A 23,484-nucleotide genomic window follows, 5' to 3' on the forward strand; every position below is an offset into this window, starting at 1 on the left:
TTAATTGTTTTATTCAAATTTGTTTTTTACGCTTTTTCACATAAATATGTTTGTTTGGAAATGCTCTCTAAACCGGAATCATTAAGCCTCTATTATTATTTGTACGTTTGGATGACAATAATTTGCAGAGATTGTTCCGCAATCCAGCTGTTCATTGTAATGGAATCTATTTTTAGTCATCAATTTTGGAAAACGAGTTGTAATATAGCTTAACTCGTTTACTTACACCAGTAGTATCCTGGCTTCACCATTTAAACATCAGGCTTTCATTGTTCATTGTTTCGCTTGGAGATTGATAGTAATCTGGTAGGCATCTCAAAAACTTGTGCTAATAAAAGCTTATATCACCTAATTGTCAGGAAACTAGATTACACGTTAATCCCTGATTTAGTATCGACAGTAACAATAAAAAAGAGCTCCTGTGAAGCTCTATGTTGAGACACTTAACTTGATAGATATCACAATGAGCTCAGTCACCACAACTACATCAGAAATTGTGTTTTTGAGTTAAACCCAGAAACGATGCTGTGGGTAACTTCTGGCAAATGATGTTCTCTTCTAGAGAAACTCCCATTACCATAAATCCCATAATGGTCCACATCAGAAGCTGCAGCTGTAACGGAGTTGAATTTCCCCACAGTATTATTTGTTGCATTTCCCAAGGCAGCCTGACTGTCGTTGAAAGCTACCTTGTAGTCATCCATTGCGGCTGGCAAGTCAGCCACGGTACTGCTACTACGCTTATGGTGTACTTTATCCAACTCACTTCCCCTCTTTGCTGTTCTACTGTTATTGATCATTTCCTGTAGCAATTTCTGAATAAGGTTGTTCTCCGTTTTCTGCTTGCATCCGGAGGAATGGGAACTTGACAAGCCGTCAACTAATAAATCCTTAATATTTCCAGTATTTAAGGTTTTAAGACCTCCAAGAGATATCGGAGATGCACCCAGTTTAGTCCTGATGCATGATGACGAATGCTCCGGCATCACTTTGCTCATATCGGAGTTAAATGAGTTCCGCCCCAGCAATCGTGTATAATAACCAGGAGACACCAATGCTTCTTCTGAGGCAGTCATAGGCCCACATCTAGGAATGTCTGATTTTTCATTTCCATCATTGTTAAAAAGAGAAGTGGCCATTAACTTTCTCCTGCCAACTGAAGGGTAATGATCACTTTCCTTTCTTTGTGGTTCATCTTCCTGGGGTTTGGTTGTGCGGTTTTCTTGAGAATAACATTTCAAGCTCTCTAAACAAAAGCATTGGTATCAGATAATAGCAACACCTTCGGTCAAAGTAGCAGCATATGATGAAAGATCAATCTTCCCTAGGAAGAAAGTTTGTTTTTCTCAAAAAAAAGAAAACTATTCTTGAGGTGAATATCGATAGGAATTTTGACCCAAAGTTGTTTTAAGAAAAACAAGCATAACTATCTTGCATTTGACCTTAGAGCATTGTTACAACCTCGATATTAAATGAAAAAGGCAGATTATGAACATTAAATCTAAAGTCTAAAAATTGAAAGTAAAGTGAAGATAAAATAGAAGAAATTGACCCTACTGTTACTGTGAAATACAAGACACTTGGGAGATGGAATACAGAAAAATGCCCAAACCTATAAGATATTGCATACCATCTACAGTCATACATGAGAAACTACTCACCAATAGGTCCAATGTTTTTGTCCATGCTGAAAGTGATCAAGTCTTTCATACTGTTGATAATCTCAGATATCTGTAAAACAATAACAATTTGAATCTAGACAATTATTATATTAATCTCAATTTAAAACAGAACATATAATGTGGATGTACCTGCAAGCACCGGACATATCTCTTGGAAAACCCCAAGTTATCAACCGGCTGTAACTCCAAATTTCTAACAAGCTGACACCCACCCACCAGAAACCTATAGCAAGAGAAATTATTAATAAGCATATAACATTTGTAAATTATAAAAGCTCCATACATAAAGGAACAGATATGTTTATTTATTTTTTTGTTCATGAATAGTTTATGGCATCAAAGTTCCTACTTTCTAGATTCATACAAGCAAATAAATATACAATATCCTCATTTTAACCTAGAAACAATCTCATTTCAACAAATTGCATTGTATCTGCTCAATCTTTCAAAGCTTTAAAAGTCAGATTCTTAATTCATCAACTTGTCAATCAACGTGAAGGAAATAGAATCCACAGAGGACTTTAACTAAGGCCAAAGAATGGGATAGAATCATAGAAACTATGCGTGCTGGTATTTATTTGCCACGGTTTGGAATTTACATATTTGCATTTGTCAATCGTATATTTGTTTGTATGTTTGATCAATTAGATTAATCAATTAAAATAGGCTGATATCACCGACTCAAACTACAAATTTTCTCTTTCATTTGGAGTTGCAAAGATTCATTCACCGGAAGGAGACTAAAACCTTACACATTGCAATTTGCTTGTAAGTCATGGGGTGAAACCCCATCCCATCCACCACAGTCAATAGAGCTTTGATAGCTTTGAACAGTATGGACCAACTTATTGATCTGTAAACAGGACATATTTCAAGAATAATATTAGTAAAAAGATGCCGCACCACAAGGGACTATAAAACTGAATGTCAAATAAAACCAATTACACAATCAATATGCTACTTCAAAGTCGGACCACAAATATGAACAGATGGAGACTGTCAAGAATGTACAGACCAGATAAGTACAATGATTTAATACCTGAGGAGCGACCAAATTTCGAGGCAAAAGTTCTTCATGATGCCATGCACAAAATTCCCAAGACAGTATCTGAAAAATAATGAACATATAAAATGAGATCAACATGATGAACGAATCTACCAATTTCATCTGTAATGGGCTCTCAAGTCTCACCTTCAGATCAGAAGAGAAACTTATGCAAAGTTTACCCTAACGAACAACACGGAATTGTTCATACACACTCTCTTGAACTGCTTTGCCATATTCTAAAGTCATTAATCCAGAAAATTGTATAAGCTCACATGGCAGATCAAGATACAAGAGTTCATCGATCACACCACTCTCGAACATTATTTTATTAAGCCTAGGAAGTGCTTCCAAATTTGCCTCTGCCATTAGGACAAGGACAGAAAGAAGTCATATATCACCAAACACATTTAGCTTATGAGAAAAAACGATTTAACAAGAGTAATGTACCACTAAATTTGCTTACCAAACCCCCTCCCTGATTTACAACCGCATACATCACACTGCCAAGTATTCTGGAAAAAAAAAAAAAAAATAGCAACAAACAAATTTTACTTGCAAGCTAAGCCATATTAACACATACTTATGGGGGAAAAGATGTTCAAGACATGTAGATGCATAGAATACATAACCATAAAAGGGCATGCAAGATATACAGAAAAGAAAGTGCATTCACATGCACTAATTAAACTATCTTAAGCCATAAGCTACAAATAATTGAAAGCCTGCACTGGAACGAATGGACAAGATATCCATGAAAGAAGATTAATGTATCACTCAACATGAAAACTTGTGGGAAAACACCAGGGGCATAGCGTTCCACATCATCATAGGAAGACAAACACCACCTTTTCTTGGCACAAGGAGCAAAGTACTCTGTCACAAGTTTCCTCCAGAAGGCAATACCATTATCCTGAATAAAAAATTGAAAAAAAAAAAAAAAAGTTCAACCACCTTGAACTGTATCACTACTCTTTAAGAAAATGTGGATGCATAAAGTTAAAAGACACAAAGATTGTGTCACATTGTCAGGAAACCCAACAACATATTGCCTAGTTATACAACTAGAGGAGTAACTCACAGATGGGCGATGCCTCAGATGATACATATACTGCATTATGCGGCGTGAACATACACCACCATCCAACTTTGGATCATACTGCAAAACATTTTGGTGCTGCTGGATGGCCTCTTGCTCCATCTCTAATCTGGCTTTCTTATGCACCGCAGTTGTAGTAGCACGATCCAGTTTTGCACCTCCTCGATGTCGTCTCCTTTTGTGTGTTTGTGAGTTTTCTAAGCCAAAATTTGAAGTCCCTGAACTGCTTAAACAAGAGGGTAACATAGGCAAAGGCAATGGCGGTATATTGAGGTAAGAATACACATCAGAATTAGCATGTGTTGAAACTGCTGAACTACCCTCAGGGACAAAAGAACTCAACATACTGGGTTGGAAATTTGCTGTTTCATTTACAAGGGTTGGATTTGTTTTCTTAGAGACCATACACTCATTCATGTGTGCAACTTTACCAACAGAAGCTGGAAAATTTCCTGAAGATACATTCAAGAGAGAAGTTACCACAGCCTGGTAGTGTCCATCTTTTTGTAATGAGTTAACAGATTCAGAGTTTGAGGACTGCTGCTGTGTCATTGCCTTGAAGCACAATGCCAATTGATATTTGGAATCGGATAAGGCCCCAAAAGCCATCCCCACTCCTACAAACCTATGTTAGGAGAAGGAACAATTAATTAATTCTTAAACAAAACCAAATTTAACAAGCACCCCAGAAAGATAAAAAGCATACTCAACTCAACCGTTCAAGACAATGAAAAATAATCCAGTTAACAAGAATTCAACCCTTTAAATATCAAACACTTCGCGTCCTATGTTTTCCCTAGATGGAAACTTCCAAAGTTATTTTTGCTCTACAGCTTGAGGAAAATCTATAATTAAATAGCAGGATTGCCCCTGGAAACAAACAAAAAAGAGTCTTATACCTAAATATGTAAAATCTAAGAAAGACTAATTAGGCAGTGTTAACTAAACGACAAATCAAAGGATCATAAGAAATATAACCTTGAAAATGTTTAATCTTGTTGCTTCAAAAACAGAGAAGAAAAGATTAGCCTCAAGTAAATAGTCTCATACGCGTCATTTCAAGTTCCAAAACACAATTAAAAAGCTTTGAACTGTTTCCTTCCACTCTATTTTCCCACATTTTCCTGTCACCGATCAGTCATCTACTTACAAGCCGCCACATTTAACACACTACCCAGAAAATGTCAGTGTCAGAAAAAGGAACAAATAGTCAAATATACAGCCAAAAAGTGAAACTAAAAGATAAATGAGACCATACCTAGGACTCGATTTTGAAGAGCTTTCTATCCTTTTTGTTTTTGCAAAAATAAATAAATATTTTTTTAAAGAAAAAAATAGATATTGAGATGGAGATGAGTGTTGAGTGTTGAGGAGGCAATTATAATGAGCGGGAAGTGGCAGAGTGTGTCAGCACGTAATAACAGAGCGGTGTCCGCCTGATGCCGGTTGATGTGACCATGTAACTGGATGGTTCGGTGAGTATAGTGGCACGTGTCAGACTAGGATATGACTCGTAGTTATTGTGCAGATTGCTCAGCCTCCTCTTCAGATCTTCTGCCATCATCGTTTTGATCCTTTCATTATCATTCAAAAGTCAAAACCTCAGGAATGAAATTGTTACTTAAATCAAAAATCATGGAGAGATTTTATTATTATTTCTTTGTTATTACACTGAGTAATAATTATAGGTGTTAAGTTCTGGGTATCATGTACTTTTTTAAGGAATCAGAATTAGAATCAAAATTAACGGTTTTGATTCTATTTTCTAGGTACCCAAAACCAAAACTTGTAACAACGGTTTTGGTTCTGATTCTGAATACCCTATAAAATTACATAACCTTCCAAAAATTTTTAAAATAATAAAAAAACCCTTAAAAGCTTATAAATATCCCTCCATCTAGCACTTGTTAACAAAAATAAAATTACAAATTATAAATTCAAAATTACAAACTTCATTACTTTGTAAAGGTAGATTCTCCAAAGTCAAACTAACTTACTTTAAATGTTATGAAATATAAATATAAATGTATTCACATTACTTTTTCTATAAAAGTTTTTATTAACCCCGCTAATCTTTAATTTTATTTTATATTAGTCTCGGTTCCTGGTTCCTGTTCCTAACTATAGGAACCGGAACCGGAACCGTACAGTAACGGTTCCAAAAATTTGGAACCGGAACCTACCCATTGACGATTGGTTCTAGGTAGAAATCGGAACCAAACCCAGGATACCCGTCGGTTCTGATTCCAACCGGTTCTTTTGAACACCCTAGTAATAATATATACTAATATCCACACAACACAATTTTTTTTTTTTGTCCTCTGTGATTTCACTCTATTATTTTAAGTACACTCATTTCAATTGTTTAGTCTTCTGATTTTACAAAATTTTGTTTAAACAATAAGAAATATAATTAAACTGCTTTTAGATATGATAATTCGAGCTCAAAACCGAAAGAATGATTTCAACCTTGCGTCTTTCTAACTATCCGGGCACAAGTCCCTTATACATTAACATTACACGAAAATATAATAAGGGAAATGTTAGTTTTACAAAGACAAATACAAAGGGAGCATACAAAGATAACATTTACTCTTGATCTTCATGATTTTTCTTTCCCTCTTTCTCTTTTTTCGTTTTTTCTTTGTTTTTTTCTTCACTTTATAGCCTTCTTTGTATAAGTCTTTGTAAGGATAGCATTTTTCATATAATAAACTCCCTTTTATTTATTTCCTATGCAACAAAAGAATGATTAAAAAAAGTTAAATAAATATTATCCTTGAGCCATAAATATAACTTATCCCACGCATAAGTCAATGACATTTGAACAATTCAAAATTCATAAACACATATTTATAGATAATGAATAATATAAATACTTGAATATACAAACCCCACCCCAGTGGAGAAGAAGAATATGATATTTTATTTAATGAATGATATTATTGTTCAGTGATCCTTGATTTGAGTTGTCAATTTCAGTATCATAAAACATTAAAGATCTCTGCTGTGGTGTCTCTTAGCAATAATTGAAGAGATTCTACAGAAACCATGACAAAGGTGCTGAAGGGACCGCTCAGAGCCGATCCCATTTGGGAGCGGTTGCTCATGGGCTGGGACGGAGGTCCATGAGAAATTTTAGCATCTGGGTCAGTCCCTAAGATTGGTCATGGGCCCATAGGACCGGTTCTATGAGCCTGAAAAATTATTTTTCATCATTCCATTTTTTTTTTTATATTTGGGCTCAAAAAAAATTATGTAAAGAGGTTTATGTAATTTTTAGGGGTCTGAAAAATTTATTTCACCCCCAGAAATTAGTTAATTTTTAAAAATAATAAATAAATAAATGATTAATTATTTATAAATATGAGAATTTAAATTTAAACATTAGAGAGATAATTTAATTAATTAATTTTAACATATATGTAATATTCACACTTCACAAATAAACAATTAAATAAATTTGTTTTTATTAAATTATTTATTGTCAACAATATTTACATCGTTCAAATTTGTGTTCCTGAAGAGTTCGAGTAGTTCAGGATCTTCAAGGTGTTGTTGAAGTCTTCTCTCTGCATGAATCCAATCCCATAAACACGTTATTACTTCAATCATCTCATTGGTTAAAGAGCATATTCTATCTTCAACAATCCAACCACTCGTTGAAAATGTTAACTCGGATGCAATTGTAGAAACCAGCACAGATAAAATGTCATGTGTCATTTGGGCTACAATAGGGAATCGACTTTGATGTTGTTTCCACCATTAAAGCGCATCCATCTCACGTTTCTCCTTCTTCGTCATGTAGGACATGTCCATTTATAGGTAGTAATTCAGCTCATTTGGTCAATGTAGATACGTGTTGGAGCTGCTACTTCCGTCGCCATGTTCCATATACGTCCACATGCTTGATTCTTGATAGTTATCTTCATTAGGGTCCTTTTGGTCGTCTTTGCTGGACGTTGCAGTTCCATTGTACCTACTCTGATATAAAGAAAAAAAACTTTCCAATTTTTGCTTAAAGTTAATCAAATAATACGTATAATCATATCCTAAATGTTGGCCTATCTCAGTAACTACGTGTAATTTAAACCCAAGATCTACAACAAGACATAATTCATATAAGAATGGAATATCTAACCAATATTTCTCGTATTTTTTTTCATCTTTGAAACAATTTCCATTAAAACGTCAATATATCTATATTTAGCAAAAGTTTTAGAAATTTGAAGTAAAATATCTAACGCTAAATTAGTAGCAGAATAATAAATGTCACTTAATGTATTAATGGATTCATAAAAAAAACTTTAAGAAATGAATAAAAAAGTTCGCAAACCGTTCAATCATCATAGCTGACAACTTCCTGTGGATTCTTCCGGTTGACGAAATATGTAATTTGTCTTGTGGTTGGCAAAACTTTTTCCAACATCAAGTAGGTGGAGTTCTAATGGATAGGTATGTATGTACATAACTTCAAAGGTCGAATCGGTGGATCCTCTTACTTACAATATTTGACGTACTCTTGCCATTTTTTGTTGTTACCGCCAATGATGAATCTGATAGCCGCGCGCATCCTTTCAATCTTCAAATTTATAACTTCTAAATCTGCTTTAACAATCAAATTGATGACGTGGCAAGCACATCTCTGGTGAAAAAATATGTCTTTACCACGCGGATCCAATCTCTTCTCAAATAAAGAGATAGTCGCGGTGTTAGCAACTGCATTATCTAGTTAGCACTACAACTCTATCAGTTAATACATATTCTTGCAAAACTTAAAGTATTGTAAAATAAATAATGTCAACATTATGTGCAGTATATAATGGTCTAAAACCCATCAATTTTTGTTGTAAACCCTAACCATGATCTAAGAAATGTATTGTGATTGTTAAAAAATCTGTTTTGATCTATAAACCCATATGTTTGAAGTAAGTGCAACAGGTATATTTTTAAAATTTTAAAATTCATTTTTAAGTTAAATATTTATTTGGTTATAAAGTTTTAGTATGCCTCTTCTATCTATACTTCTACTAATAAGTTATATATTAGGCAAAATGCAGTTTTAATCAAGTGAATAAAAAAAGGATTTTTAGATAAAGAAATGGGAAAGTCTGTAGCAACTATGTATTTTGCTATTTTCTCTCGTGCTTGGAGTACATTGTATTGTTATGTTGATAGAGTTGAGGATTGTAGATTAAAATTAAATTGAGTTTGAATTTGTCTACTTGGTCCGGTTGAAGATGAACCGGACAACTGCATTATTTGAAGGTGCTTTTTCTCCAAATGTCGTTGCATCGTCAAAGTCCCCTTCTCAGTGTCGATAACAGTTCCACAGAAATTACATACCCTATACGATTCTTCCCCCTCCCCATTTCCCTTTGCTTGTTTTGATTTGAAGTGTCACCATACATCGGACACAATCCCCTTTGACGGTCGGGAGGGTTAGGCTATGGAGTCGCAGCTTACTTGTGTTTGGTTACATCCCGTCTCGGCTAAATGTGGTTGTTGTCGTTGAATTGCATCCGTTATCTCTGGAAAGGGTGAAAATGGATCAAACCCTTCCATTTTTTCGATTGATAGAATGTAGAACTCATTTGACCATTCCATTACGAATTTATGATAAAATAATAAATAATTAAAATAAAAAAAAAAATAATAATGATATGAATAAGAGATGATATTGAAAAATTGAAAAATATAAATAAATTATATGAATAAATTATAAATATAAATATAAATTGAATTGAAGAAAATATGAATGAGAATTGAATTGAAGTAGAGAGACTGAAAGAATGAGAGATTCAGAGTTGGTGTGAAAAAAATTGGAAGTGTGAGGAACTATTTATAGTTTAGGATCGGGGGAGTGTTCATGTGTTGTATTATTATTATTATTTTTTTTGTAAAATATCAATTTAACCCTTAATATTTTTATCAATTTCAGAATTTTCAAGGGTTTTTGAATATTTTACTTAAGACTTTTTTAAAATTAAGCAAAGGGGTTTGGGCTCGAGCCTTAGAGGAGGGCCCAATCAAGGAACCAATCCCTTCTCCCATAGGCTTGGTCCGGTTTGGGACCAAACCCTCCTAGGACTAGGACTAGTCCTTTGGGCCGAGTTTTTGGGACTAGTCCTTTGGGCCGGGTTTTTGGGACCAGTCTCAAATGCCCAAGTCTAGAACCAACGATATCCATCTATGATTATGAATCAAGTTAATATCATATAAATACAAAACTTTGAACTCAAACAAGTGTTACCCAATTCTAAACTACAATTACAAAACTGTTGAACCCTGTTCTTTACCTTACGCTGCCCATACCCTTCAAAGATAGCTAGATGATACCGACATTTATTGGATGGAATTTAAGGTATAGACAATCTTGACCAACCAAAAAACTTATAAAATTATTACTTCTACTGCTCGGTGTTGGTGTTGGGTCGACGATATGGCATATATTTGTGATCTTTGGAAGCATTTTTCCTTCTTTTCTTCTCAATGAAGGATTCAAGCTTGCCGGATGCCTGATCATATCAAATAATTTATTATTAAGCTAAAACAAGTTATCACTGGAATAATTACCACACCTGAGAAAATCATAAGAAAAGCCAAATGTGTACCTTGAGTTTGTTATATTTCTCGACAAGTCTTTGCTTCCGGATTTCAGCTGAAAAGAGAAAACAAGGTAAGCTTTCAAATAACTTTAGTCAAGTTCATGTTTATTTGTTTAGGAACCATGTGAACAGAATCTATAAACACAGCCGCAAAAAATACAGAACTTTAAAGCATGACTTGTGTAGTTTACCGCAACAGTATCACGTAAAAATGAGAAAATAATAATAATAATAATAATACTGATTAGTGCAGACCACTATAATTTACACATCCTCTTATTAAGGTAACAGTAATCACAAAACCTCAACAATCTTTTTAATAGTTATGAACCACAGACACAACGAATAGCTAAAGAAGCAGCTCTAAAATCAACTCAATCATGGTAAAGGCTTGCCAAAAAGGTCCACAACTCCAATTCCAGGAGACCCGATGCAAATATATCATCTTATGGATGGAATAATGCTACACTTATAAAGAAATTTTACAAAAATCTCCATACAAAGTGATGTGACAACAAATGAATGGAAGAGTGAATATAATGAATTTGACTTGTTGTTTCACTCTTCTATTCATTTTTTGCCATCTCACTTTGTATGGAAATCTTTGTAAGTATAATATTATTGTTATGGAAATTATAAGAAGCACACTAATTATATTTCAAGACATCAGCTAAGTACTTGGCAGAAGCACAAAAGATACTATCAAATGAGAAGTAGAAAGAGGAAGAGGAAGTGGGAGAGGTTGACAACATTACATTTCTTAAGATAGAAGGGTCGTTTCCCATGTTTTGCAGCTTCTCTCTCTTTCTTCTTGTGCTCAGACAGTACGGCAGCATCAGTACTCTTTGCTGTTTCAAATTTTAATTGTTTGTCCTGATAAAACGTGGAAAAAGAAGAAGAAACTTCATACATAAGATGCCTCACTATGTCTGGTGTGGTACATTAAGGTTTAAGAGAATATATTAACATGATCATATATTGACACTGTTCAAAATGAAAATTTCTTTCTAATAAAGAAAAGACTTACAATCCAGGATATGTGCTTCTTCAATTCCTCAATAAAATCTGGGTCATTTGTTTTCTTCAATTGCTTCTTCAGTTCCTATTATACTCAGAAAAAAAGTTGTGGAGAATGTAAAGAGAAGAGGAAATGACATTAAAAAAAATCTCCATGGTCATGATTTAAGAAGATTACCTCTTTTTCAGCAGGAAGATTATTTTCAAAAAGGAAATCATATCTCTTCCTAAACCTACAAGATCCAAGCACATGTATCATTTACATAACAAAAATTCTATCATAGACAGATAAGGAATCATCTAAACCATGACAAAAAGATATAAAACAAGTACCAGTTTTGCAACAGACACAATGTAAAAGTATTACAACCCTCTTAATTATGAAATTTACAAACTTTCTCAACTATGAAATGCTCTGAACAATATAAGCCAGAAAGCCATTTCCAAATATTAGAGAATATCAGATGAGGTCCATTGCAGGAACTTAGCATCTCCAAAATGAAATCATAAGTCAATAAAACTTAATGGATTCAATTAAAATTTCATAAAGCTAACTGGAATAGGATCACTATCCAACTTCTAGTTGTTTTCAATCCCCAAAAACGAATGTAAATCTTATTTACAGTCCAAAATCAAACTGGTCAAAGAAGATCAAAGCAATAATAAATACTTGGGGAAAAAAATAAATAAATTCCAAGAAAGTTCGGCAGCCTTGAAACTAAGGAAACACTCTGGTTGGTGTCTGTTTCAGATTTCAATTATAAAAAGTAGGAGATTAGATCCACAACTATTTTTTTATCTTCAACAAATAGAATTCTGACTCAAAAAGCACATCTAAAATCAGCATTTGACTCCCGGTACTCTAAATTTATAGTAAATGATCCCAGATTTCAAATACCTTTTGAGAGCCCCTCAAAAAATCAAATTTTATTCATCTTGCCAAGATCAGCGTTTATCTGATTGCAGGGGATAAAAGTGAGTACACTAACATCCATTCTCAGCTCTCCAAAGCCATAATGCAAACCCTCAAGAAAAAACCTTGCAAGGTCAACAATTGTCACACTAGCCCAAGATAACATAAAACACAAAACTTAAAGCAATTGGCCCACTTCTTAAAATCTGGAGGCTGTCTCCAATTTTATTTTTCTCTCCATCATTTTCTATTATATATATCTACCACTTTACTTAAAAAAAAAAAAAAAAAAAAAAACAGTAAGAGTCTAGAATAAATCCAGAATGACGACTTTGAAATGGCTTATGGACAAATATTGGTACATTCAGACTCAGAATTGTAAGTTTGTGTCCCATTGAATAATGTGATGCTCTAAAAGAACTAAAGAAGCCAAAAGATCAAACTTTGGAACTGATAACCCACATATCGCTAAATTAGTGCAAGCCTCAAACAAAAAATCACACAAGGAAATAAAGAATGGATACAAGACTATTCTAGGGACAAGTATGAAATATCAAAAGCAATAATGGAGAATATATTTTTCTTTATCAAGTTTGAATTTATATTTGCATTCTTCTAGCTCAAATCAACCCAAGTATAGAACTGATACAACAAAGAGAGAGGAAGGCTTACCCATCAACATCGAGGTTACCACACAGCGATTCAAAACGAGGGTCACGTACCACCTGAATAAAAGCAATTAATTTATTCCATCTATTTTTCAATTGAAATAATTACAATAAAATAAGCATGAGCTAGCTAGTAATTTGGTATCTTTTTGAAAAGAAGAGCACTACGATTTTCCTAGATGTGATGTTGTCCAGTATGAAATTTCAAATGATAGCAAGAAGGAAAGATGGTTCTTGACCAAAAGTAACTAATGAAATTGATATAACCAGAAGCATACTGGAAATCTAATGCTCAAGTCCCTTACGTTCTAGATTTGAAAAAAATGCCGAAAGCAATAAATAAATAACCGTCCATCTAATCATCTAAATAATATGAACTCAAGGAATATATGACAAATTCCCATGCTTCACTGACAACAATTAGCATTTAGAACTTCGAGCCATCATAACTTCTATCACCAAAAAAAAAAAAAAAAGCAAAAAGAAAAAAAAAAAACCTCACAATATGAACAAACTAAAATGTTAAGCATCTGCAAGGATATTAATGAGAAAGGAAAAACAGAAAAAATGTTATTCGATTGGCTACTGTGGCATATTTTATTCAATACAAACGCCATTCACAACCAAACAGGCCTTGATAAGTACATAACTAACTATAAAATTAACAAATTCAACCATCTAGCATTGAATTATTAAAAATGCAAAATGCAAAATAGAAATAATCCTTCATAACTAAACCGATTGAATAACATACTTTTTTGGGAGCTTGAACAACCTCTCTAAACCGACTAACGGGCTTTTTCGCACTAACCTCCATTGGCCTGCATACATATAAACCACAACCACCATCAACACCCATACATGAAATGAATATTAAAAAAATTAAAAGCTCTAATAAATAAACTCATAAAAACTGTCTTGTTTGCTCTCCCGACTTCTTTTCTTGACTTTGCTTCGGTAAACCAAATGCGAACCATCCGAGCGTGCCTTTTGCAGGTCCCAAATGTAACTTCAGCCAGTTCACGCTCTATCTCCTCCTCCTGTTACCAAAGAAAAAATATTTAATAGGATAAACTGTTTTAACTGAAAATATAATAAAAATTGTAGCTTTCGTCTACATATCTGAAGTGGTTTCGTAATCTTTCCATGGTTTCTTCCAAATGAGTTTTGCTTGAGCTCGCAATGGCTTTACTGGGTTCCTCATTTGAGCTTTATAAAGAGTAATTAAGCAAGAAATCACTTGGGATTCGGAATTATAGATAAGTGGTGGCTAGGGGAATGGGGAGGAGTTGGGGCTCCGACAACGGCGTTGGAGAGGGTTGTTGAAGAGGGAAGGTGAGTTAAACTTGAGCTAAAACCACCAGATTTGGAAAAAAATAATAAGGGGCCCAGTTCAGATATCTCATAGTCATCACATAATGGGTACTTGGAACGGTTGCATAATTTAATTAAAGTTGAATTTGATTAGGCATGCATTAATGCCACCGCTTCCCCACATAATTGGACAATGCATTTAATACGCCTGATGTAAGTGTAACCACATTTCATTAAATAATGTCACAACATATCACATAAACATTAATTATTATTTTAATATGTATTCCTTTTCTAACATTGATATTATTTAGTGGACTATAAGAGTCGAAAGTAGTTGCATTAAATTTCATTAAGCCTCTTCATAAACCTAAATAAAATATCATACAAAACATAAATCAATCTTTTAATTATACATTAATAAATAAATGAGTTTGGTTTTGTGTGTACTTACGAAATCCGATAACTTCAAGGCACGTGATCAAACAAACAAACGCGCAGTTTAAATCCCAGACGTGACGCCTGACGAAATCTTTGTTTCTCTCGCTCCCAACCTCACAAAGATCATTCGTTACGACTTTCGCTTCAACATCATAAAGGACAATCTGTAAATTCATTCCCAAACCACCAAACTAAACCAACGCAAAGCATCTACTTTGATTTTCAGACGCACGAGTGACGTTCAGTTTCCCCCTCAAATAAAATCCACACAATCTTCAAATAGATAAACTGCCACCAACTCAGTGAGTTACTGAGTTTCAAACCCCAGCCCACTGAGTGAACGTCCAAACTCTTATCATGACGCACCTCGACATCGATTCAATAGCGTCGTTGATCGGGGTCTCGGTCCCCGTGTGCCGGTTTCTTTTATGCTTCGTGGCTACTATTCCTTTCAGTTTTCTATGGCGACTCGTCCCCGGTCGACTTGGGAAGCACGTGTACGCCGCTGCGTCTGGCCTGACTTTATCGTATTTGGCATTCGGCTTCTCTTCAAATCTTCACTTTTTGGTGCCCATGTTGTTGGGTTATCTTTCAATGGTGTTTTTTCGTTCTAAATGTGGAGTCATTACGTTCTTCTTGGGCTTCGGTTATCTCATTGGCTGGTACATTATTGTTATTTTAATTGATTTTTATTCTTCTTTGATTTGTATTGATTTGGAGTTGCTAAAAATTGGTTCTTGGTTTATTTCGATTGTTGCATGAATTAGAAGTTTCTTGCTATGTTTAATTTATAAATTTAGATTTATTTAATTTTGTGAATGAAACAGTGTTCCTTTTTTTCTTTTGTTTTTTAGTTAAAGATTCTATTTTAAGATTAATGATTTATGTGGTTAAAGGAATTTGTTGTATTTTCAGCTCAAGAGTGAGTGTGAGTCTGCAATGGTTGAAAAGATAAAGATTGACTTGATATTGAGTAGGAGAGTATGGTTATGCTTAAATATTTTTTGTTTTGATTCATTACTCTACTTGTTCTGCTCTTTCATTTGGATGACATTATTTATCCTTCATCATTAATGAAATTTTACAGTATTGCCAAATTTTGTCTTGCAATAAGTGCAAAGGAAACTTAAAACTGTTGTTGTTTATGAGACTTTCAGGTGCCTGCTGCTCTGGTATTTTAATATGCGCTCATACTCTAGTTATTTGAATGCTTGGAAAAGGTGAAGTTAATGGGCTGGTTGTTTGTCAAAGTTGGTTAAGTTTGTATCTAATCCCCATGAGATAGATTGATGTTTCTACATTTAAAAAAAAAAAAAAAAAATGTAAATAATACCAGCTACGTTCTAGAAAAGTTCTGTATATTCTTTGTAACATATATCAAAAGAACAGGTGTGCATTTAATTCGTTTACAATGTGGAACAATTGAGCTGTTACATAATGTGGAGAAATTATCTAAAAGCCATCTAGTTATGCATTATATGTTCTTGTTATGCTGTTATACTGTATTGTATCTCTCATGAGTTTGAAGTGGTAAGTTGCTCCTTGTTCTTTTATTGACGTTGTAATTGATATTTGTTTCAATTAGATGGTGAGGTTCTATTTTGTATGCTTATATGCTTTGTTATTTCAGAATTGTTGACTATTTGCTTAAATTTGTAGCCATGTATATTATATGAGTGGAGATGCATGGAAGGAAGGAGGTATAGATGCCACTGGTAAGCATCATTGCAGCTGTTTTCTATGTTTTTTATTTATTCTTTTGAGGGTCAAATCAGTGATAATCGTTTCTCTGTTTGGGAAGGAATTTGGATTAATGTCTAGAAAACCCAATTTAATAAATTTGTTGAATATGAACTTATTTTGGCATTTAAAGACTTGTTGTAACTAGTTCTGTTCTTAGCTAGGTTGTTGATGAGTGAGACTGCTTTAAATGAAAACCAAAAGTTGTTTGATTAGTGGTTGATAACCTTGAGTGTTCTTTTTGTTATACTATTAAAGTTTTTGGACTTCTATTGATTTATTACATTTTCATATTTGATGAGTTTCAACTTTTGATAACCTTGAGTGTTCTTTTTGTTATACTATTAAAGTTTTTGGACTTCTATTGATTTATTACATTTTCATATTTGATGAGTTTCAACTTTTTTCAATTACATTGATTGTTGTGTCAGAAATTTTCTTTATCTTTTCGCGTAGCAATTGATTGTGAACTGGTATTTTTAATATTTAGGTGCCCTAATGGTGTTAACGCTGAAAGTCATTTCGTGTGCAATAAATTACAATGATGGATTATTGAAAGAGGAGAACTTACGTGAAGCTCAGAAGAAAAATCGGTTGATTAAGTTACCCTCGTTGATTGAGTATTTTGGTTACTGCCTCTGCTGTGGTAGTCACTTTGCTGGCCCAGTTTATGAAATGAAAGATTATCTTGAGTGGTCCGAAGGGAAAGGGGTGGGTTTCCTTTTTTTTATTTTTTATTTTTTTTCTGCTTTGTGTTTTATCTTGTTGGTTATAGACTTCATGGTTCCTACTAATTGATTCCTTTTCAAGATATGGAGCGGACCATGGCCATCACCTTACGGAGCAACGCTTCGAGCTCTTGTCCAAGCAGCTTTCTGCATGGCCTTGTATCTTTACCTGGTACCTTACCATCCCTTGTCCCGATTTACAGAACCCATCTACCAGGAATGGGGGTTCTGGAAACGGCTGAGCTATCAGTACACATCTGGCTTTACAGCACGTTGGAAATATTATTTCATCTGGTCAATTTCAGAGGCTGCAATGATTATTTCTGGCCTGGGCTTCAGTGGTTGGACAGAATCTTCTCCACCAAAGCCAAAATGGGATCGTGCAAAAAATGTTGACATTTTAGGTGTTGAGCTTGCCAAGAGTTCGGTGGAGTTGCCGCTTGTGTGGAACATACAAGTCAGCACCTGGCTTCGTCATTGTGAGTATCTCTGTTCTATTAGAATTTCATCCATGAATATGATCTTACCAGTCTTAAGTCTTAAAATTGCTGCACTTTCATATTCACGATGAGAAAATTTAAGTTAGGCTGTAACTGGGTTACATTGGAGGTATGTTAATGATCTCAATATACCTAAAATTACCCCAACTGAAAGAAAAAAAGTAAAACCTGATACAAAATATGTTGAACCCTTCTGTGCATTTCTTCAATTGGATTTATTTAGTTGAAGATTTGTTTGTTTCTTTGGATGGAAATTGTAAGATGTTAGTAGGTTTAATCAAACCATAGTGCACTTTTTCAATTGGATTTATATAAATAAAGATTTGTTTGTTTCTTTGGATGGAAATTGTAAGATGATCGTAGGTTTAACTAAATTCATAGTGCAGTCCATCAGTAACCCATATCAATACTTGTCTAAAGTAGTTATATGCCTGGATAATAAATTAAAGCGGTTTATATCAAAATATTTATTTCAAAACAAGTTCACTGGTTTAACTTCTAGCCTTTGATTATGTCATGGTATGGTGTGCTTCAATGACGAAGACAAGTTTACCTACATTGACTTAAAAATTTGTGGACTACATTTATGCTTGGCAGCCATGAAGCAACGGAGATAGCATATCTGATATTTTGTGTTTCTGTAGATGTTTATGAGAGGCTTATTCAGATTGGGAAGAAACCTGGGTTTTTTCAGTTGCTGGCTACACAAACTGTTAGTGCTGTTTGGCATGTGAGTATATTTTACCTTGTGATGTTCTGAGTGTGCTCTTGTTCTATATGTGGTTATCTATTGATTGCTCCAACATCATGTTAAAATAATGCACGAAACCTTTATTATGAGTTTTCTTTTGTGATATGTTTGTGCATATAAATAATCAGTAGGCATGTCCCAGTTACAAACGCATTTGACAATTTGTGGCTTTCCTGAACTCTACTCTGGCAATTTTACCTAATGAACGTTACTGCCAATGTACCTTCTTCTCTTTTCAAGAAAAACATATCACATATTAATTGGAATAATTATCCCTTTTTATTTATTTTTTGCTCTTTGATAGGACTATCTTTTGAGGATTATGATACATAATAGCAATTTTTAAACATGTCATCACTTATGGTCCTTGATGTGTGACCTTGTGTAATTTCTTTGGTCAATAGCCTTTGGATGGTTTATGACTACATAGTAGAGTGCCATATTATCAATTCTAGTAAGGAGCATGATATTCATCAGTTCTGCATCAGTGCTTTTCCCAGTATCAGTGTCTGGTGTTCCTCTAAAATTTCTGAATGGCTTGTTTCTTGTTCAATAGCTTTCCGTATTTCCTGTACTTGTCATTATTCTAGTCTCACATATACATATAAGCATGTGATGTGATATTTTTATATTTGTCTGGATGAAGAATAACCAGTTATAGCTTCATGTATTTCTATTTTATAGGATTGTGAAAGTTTTTAATGTCTTTACTAAGACTTTGCCATAAATGTAACCTTAATCTTTCCAATTTTGTCTTGTTGAATCTCAGGGTCTGTATCCTGGGTACATCGTATTCTTTGTTCAGTCAGCATTGATGATTGCTGGCTCAAGAGGTATTTGGTCTGACCACCCTTTTTGACCTTTGTTTTGTTAAATAATTAGCCCTTCATTTCCTCATATTTTGTTTTTCCCTGAGCAGTCATTTACAGATGGCAACAAGCACTGCCTCCAAAAATGGCTCTTGTTAAGCAGATAATGGCATTTCTCAACTTTATTTACACAATTTTGATTCTGAACTATTCCTGTGTTGGTTTCATGGTTAGTTCTTCCTTCTCTCTCACATACACTCACAAGTTTGAGTTTAAGAGATTGTAATTCGTGTTGTTTGGCGCACACAGGTATTAAGCATGCGGGAAACACTTGCCTCATATGGAAGCGTGTATTATATAGGAACCATTATTCCCATAGTGTTGATCCTCCTGGGTTCCATAATCAAACCAGCGAGGCGACCCAGATCGAAAGCTCGGAAAGAGCAGTGAGAATAAGATTGGAAAGAAACCACATTTTCTTGCCTTTTAGGCTTGTAATGAGATTCGAAGAGCAGCAGAGCCTGCTTTCTGTTGTTACTGGAAGAGATCTTTAACGCGTGTTTGATCTCTGAATTTGTCAAGTTTTAATTTAATCTTTGTTAACCACTTCACAATACAAGAGAGGAATGAAACTTGCTACTCTGAAAGTAGTAAAAAAAAATGTCATTAAAGGTTGAAACTTGAAAATTGAAAATGTTGTTACGAGGAACATCTATAGATGGATATGATGCTGCAATTAAGGTTAATTTTCGAGATGATCATACTTATAATTAGGAAAAGAAAAAGATGGTCCCCTCAAAACAGCTGCTTTCCTGTTTGCTTACAAAGGTTGCTACAGTTTTATTTTCAGTTTCCCTCTCCTTCTGTTTCTATTTTGTCTCTATATTTATCTTTAATTATGCTTTATTTTTTCATGCCACATTAGGATAAACAAAAATTACTCCCATCTCAATTTGTTCAAAGGCATAAGTTCAGCTTCTTATTTCGCAAATTTTATGAAATTTCAAACAATTTTTTGATGATTTTATAATTGAAAAACGAAACCTTGAGACATGTCTTTAAAAAAAAAAAATAAATAATAATAATAATAATTTATAATTTTGCCTGCAAAATAGATTGAAATGTAAAAGCATATATTATTATTTGCTTCCATGTTTGTCTCCTTCATCACGTAACTACTTCGCAAAAACACAACCATTCTGATATTTTTCTTCTTTCTTTATACCTTCATAGATTCTTCTCTTTGCTGTCCATTCCTTTTCCTTTTCCTTCTCTCTCAACTTTTCTCATTTCATTACATTTACATATAAATATACTCACTTCTTATCATTGCTTTTTACATTATTAATTACCATGAAGGTTCTTGTTTCCTCTTACTCCTCTGTGACTTGTAAAATTCCTCTTATCTTTTTCTGATTCTTTCCATCTTCCATAATTTCATCAAGACAATTTTTTACAAGGAACCCATGAAGTCCAAGGCTAAAGAGATGTTTTCATTCCCCAGAAAAAATAGTTCTGGTGATATTGATGGAGTTGACATGAATGTTGAAGAATGGGAAATTAGGCCTTGAGGAATGTTGGTTCAAAGGAGGAATTCAGAGTCTAATCAAACATCTGTTCAAGTTCCCACCATTAAAGTTAGAGTCAAATATGGCTCTACATATCATGAAGTTTGTATCAATTCTATAGCAAGCTTTGGTAATGACAAGTTCTTAAACTTTTTAGTCTCTTTTTCTTTGTTTTAATAGAGATCAAGGAGGAGTTTTAAGTGTTGTATGCGGCAGGTGAATTGAAGAAAATGCTAGCAGAACATACAGGATTACACCACCAAGATCAGAAGCTGATATACAAAAAGAAAGAGAGAGATTCCAAACTGTATTTAGATGTTGCAGGAGTGAAAAACGGATCAAAAATGGTGTTGGTTGAAGACATTGCAAGCCGAGAAAGGCGGTGCTTAGAGATGATCCAAAATGCTAAGATTGAAAAGGCTTCAAAATCTTTGTCCCAAATCAGATTGCAAGTCGACAAACTTGCGGACCAGGTAAGTTTTGTTATTATACATTTATCAGATTGTCTTTTGGTGAAAATCAGTTTCAAAATTTAGATAAGAACACGTTTCCCTTTTGCTGAATTGGATAGGTTACAGTTTTGGAAGCTAGTGCTTCTAGAGGGGAGAGAATCACAGATAATTTGATTGGAATGCTGATGACAGAATTAGTTAAATTGGATGAAATTGCAATTGAGGGAGATCTAAAGCTGCAAAAGAGAATGCAGGTAATTTGGCATTTGTTATTTCTTTATTGTTACATACTAAAGCAGAAAGTTTATTGATTCTTATTATTGTTTAAGGAAAAGAGTTCAAAAGTGCATAGAAATTCTTGATATGTTAAAGCTTAACAGTAAAGCAGGCAAAATCCCACTTCAGAAAAAAGATAAAATACCAAAACCATTGCAGAAGCATCAGGTGCAATCAAAGCAGAGGAATCTGACAGAGCAAAGGCCAGTGCAGCAACAACCAACGGGACATTCGCCATCTGTCGTGGTCACGACAAAATGGGAAACTTTTGATTGAAGTATGGAGTTAAAGAATACAGTTTGAATTCGATTCTCATTGTTGTTCATACTTCAGTTTCTTTACGCACTGGTGATTGGATCTAAAAGATTTGTTTGTTCAACACTAACCAAGTAATTGAGATGCTGATTTGCAACTTATAAATTTGTCATTGCTGGTGGGAAATTTGTCCTTTGCAAATTGTATACACAGGGTGGAATGTATATGTGAAGAATTTTTGGTTTCTTTGTGTGTTTGTCAGTTAGGACCATTAGGCCAACCGGTAACCAATGAAAAAGTCAATTAATGATCTTTCTGGCTTGGGACCATAACTTTTAATGATTCATATGAAAATGCAGATCTTTGCATGAAAGAGAAAGCGAATTTGGAGAGGATAATAACATAAGCCAATCATACCAAAATATTAAGGTACCGGCATTTTGACTTTGGAGGCCATAATTCGAAAACTGTGGCATCTGATATGGCTTCATCATTTAGAATCATTATTACTTCCATTATGTTATAAAAATTACAGAATCAAGTAAAACCTTTTAAAATCTGTAGAATAGTTAATTTTATGCACTCAATGATAAATAATTAAATATACAATGTCCTTCTTCATTGCCTCAAGAGTACACCAAAAAAAATCTAGAAAAGGGTAATTCATAATGCTAAGAGAAAGACTTAATCCCCCTGAGTTTTGGTGTAATAATAAAGGTCCGGACCTTACAAATACTAGAAAATTATCTTCCTCAAACTGTAAAATCTGTTTAGAGTGCAGAAAATCTAGTAACCTAGAGTTGCAGAGAAATACTGAAAAATTGAAAGATACAAAAATGATGATAATGCTTCTATATTGATTTTTCAAGTTCAAGAAACATCCTTTTATATTACTATCTGTTGAACAATATGAAAGATTATCTCAACTAAGAAACACAGAAAAACAGAGTAAACTTGACTGCCGTTGGATTTGCAGGGAGTGAGAGCAACTTGTTCAGCAATTTGATCAACGTGCTTAACTACTTATTCAGCAACTAGTGCAAGTTGATTTTGGGTGGGAAGCATAACTGAAAACCAACAACTTCAGCAAACCAAAAGAACAGTCCTGACTCCAGTACATTTATTTGTTGTTGAGTGCAGCTTGTATTCTCAATATCGTCCCTCAAGCCAACTCAAACAAAAATTCCTTCAGAAACTAGACTTCAACATCATCTTTTAGATTGAGTGCAGCCAGCATACATATATTGGACATCGTCCCTTAACCAACTTAATGAAAATTTCGAGATCATAAATAAGAAGCTGAACTGTGTTGCTGCTGCTAATCCTCAAATTGGTTTCAAAGTCAAGACATCATAACTACTGATATCAATTTTGTTTCAATTCAAGTTTTGGATGGCCATCATTATCATCCCTCAAACAAACTTGAATTGAGCAGCTGAGGGGATAGGCAAGACAGTTAGTTTTGCACGTGGCATATGAAACCTGGGACCCGAAAATGGCTTGGTGAGAATATCAACAGTTTGAAATTCAGAGGAGACACATTGAACAACCAGCCTTTTGGGGGTGACAATTTCGCGCACAAAGTGCATATCAATTTCGATGTGCTTTGTGCGTGCAT

General features: G+C 34.2%; 5 protein-coding genes and 1 long non-coding RNA gene across 6 annotated transcripts; 2 read left to right on the forward strand and 4 right to left on the reverse strand.

Annotated features, from left to right (window-relative positions):
* Window positions 1-447: 447 nt before the first annotated feature.
* Window positions 448-2,073, reverse strand: LOC116133506 (probable transcriptional regulator SLK2). The gene is made up of 4 exons (XM_031419210.1): window positions 2,063-2,073; window positions 1,812-1,905; window positions 1,662-1,731; window positions 448-1,246 (listed from the first exon to the last, which is right to left on the reverse strand). The coding sequence occupies exons 1-4, from the start codon at window positions 2,071-2,073 to the stop codon at window positions 483-485; spliced, it is 939 nt and encodes a 312-aa protein (XP_031275070.1). The 3' UTR covers window positions 448-482.
* Window positions 2,074-2,438: 365 nt separating this feature from the next.
* LOC116133495 lies at window positions 2,439-3,082 on the reverse strand. Its single transcript, XR_004128555.1, has 3 exons — window positions 2,875-3,082; window positions 2,722-2,790; window positions 2,439-2,535 (listed from the first exon to the last, which is right to left on the reverse strand). It is a non-coding gene; the product is annotated as an uncharacterized LOC116133495 (long non-coding RNA).
* Window positions 3,083-3,412: 330 nt separating this feature from the next.
* On the reverse strand, window positions 3,413-4,435 carry LOC116133507. Its single transcript, XM_031419211.1, has 2 exons — window positions 3,809-4,435; window positions 3,413-3,640 (listed from the first exon to the last, which is right to left on the reverse strand). Exons 1-2 carry the CDS (start codon window positions 4,433-4,435, stop codon window positions 3,413-3,415), a joined length of 855 nt encoding a protein of 284 aa, XP_031275071.1.
* A 5,801-nt stretch (window positions 4,436-10,236) lies between these two features.
* On the reverse strand, window positions 10,237-14,963 carry LOC116133508 (ribosomal RNA processing protein 36 homolog). Its single transcript, XM_031419212.1, has 9 exons — window positions 14,838-14,963; window positions 13,949-14,072; window positions 13,787-13,857; window positions 13,037-13,089; window positions 11,630-11,684; window positions 11,462-11,536; window positions 11,190-11,307; window positions 10,441-10,487; window positions 10,237-10,344 (listed from the first exon to the last, which is right to left on the reverse strand). Exons 1-9 carry the CDS (start codon window positions 14,961-14,963, stop codon window positions 10,237-10,239), a joined length of 777 nt encoding a protein of 258 aa, XP_031275072.1.
* Window positions 14,964-15,023: 60 nt separating this feature from the next.
* Window positions 15,024-20,017, forward strand: LOC116133564 (lysophospholipid acyltransferase 1). Its single transcript, XM_031419255.1, has 8 exons — window positions 15,024-15,449; window positions 16,447-16,502; window positions 17,018-17,238; window positions 17,338-17,734; window positions 18,400-18,485; window positions 19,276-19,339; window positions 19,426-19,544; window positions 19,625-20,017. The coding sequence occupies exons 1-8, from the start codon at window positions 15,145-15,147 to the stop codon at window positions 19,763-19,765; spliced, it is 1,389 nt and encodes a 462-aa protein (XP_031275115.1). The 5' UTR covers window positions 15,024-15,144; the 3' UTR covers window positions 19,766-20,017.
* A 624-nt stretch (window positions 20,018-20,641) lies between these two features.
* On the forward strand, window positions 20,642-22,090 carry LOC116133576 (BAG family molecular chaperone regulator 2-like). Its single transcript, XM_031419273.1, has 4 exons — window positions 20,642-21,013; window positions 21,100-21,356; window positions 21,455-21,589; window positions 21,771-22,090. The coding sequence occupies exons 1-4, from the start codon at window positions 20,890-20,892 to the stop codon at window positions 21,885-21,887; spliced, it is 633 nt and encodes a 210-aa protein (XP_031275133.1). The 5' UTR covers window positions 20,642-20,889; the 3' UTR covers window positions 21,888-22,090.
* The last annotated feature ends 1,394 nt before the right edge of the window (window positions 22,091-23,484 follow it).

The sequence above is a fragment of the Pistacia vera genome, unplaced genomic scaffold (assembly GCF_008641045.1).
Source record: "Pistacia vera cultivar Batoury unplaced genomic scaffold, PisVer_v2 Contig270, whole genome shotgun sequence".
NCBI lineage: Eukaryota > Viridiplantae > Streptophyta > Magnoliopsida > Sapindales > Anacardiaceae > Pistacia > Pistacia vera.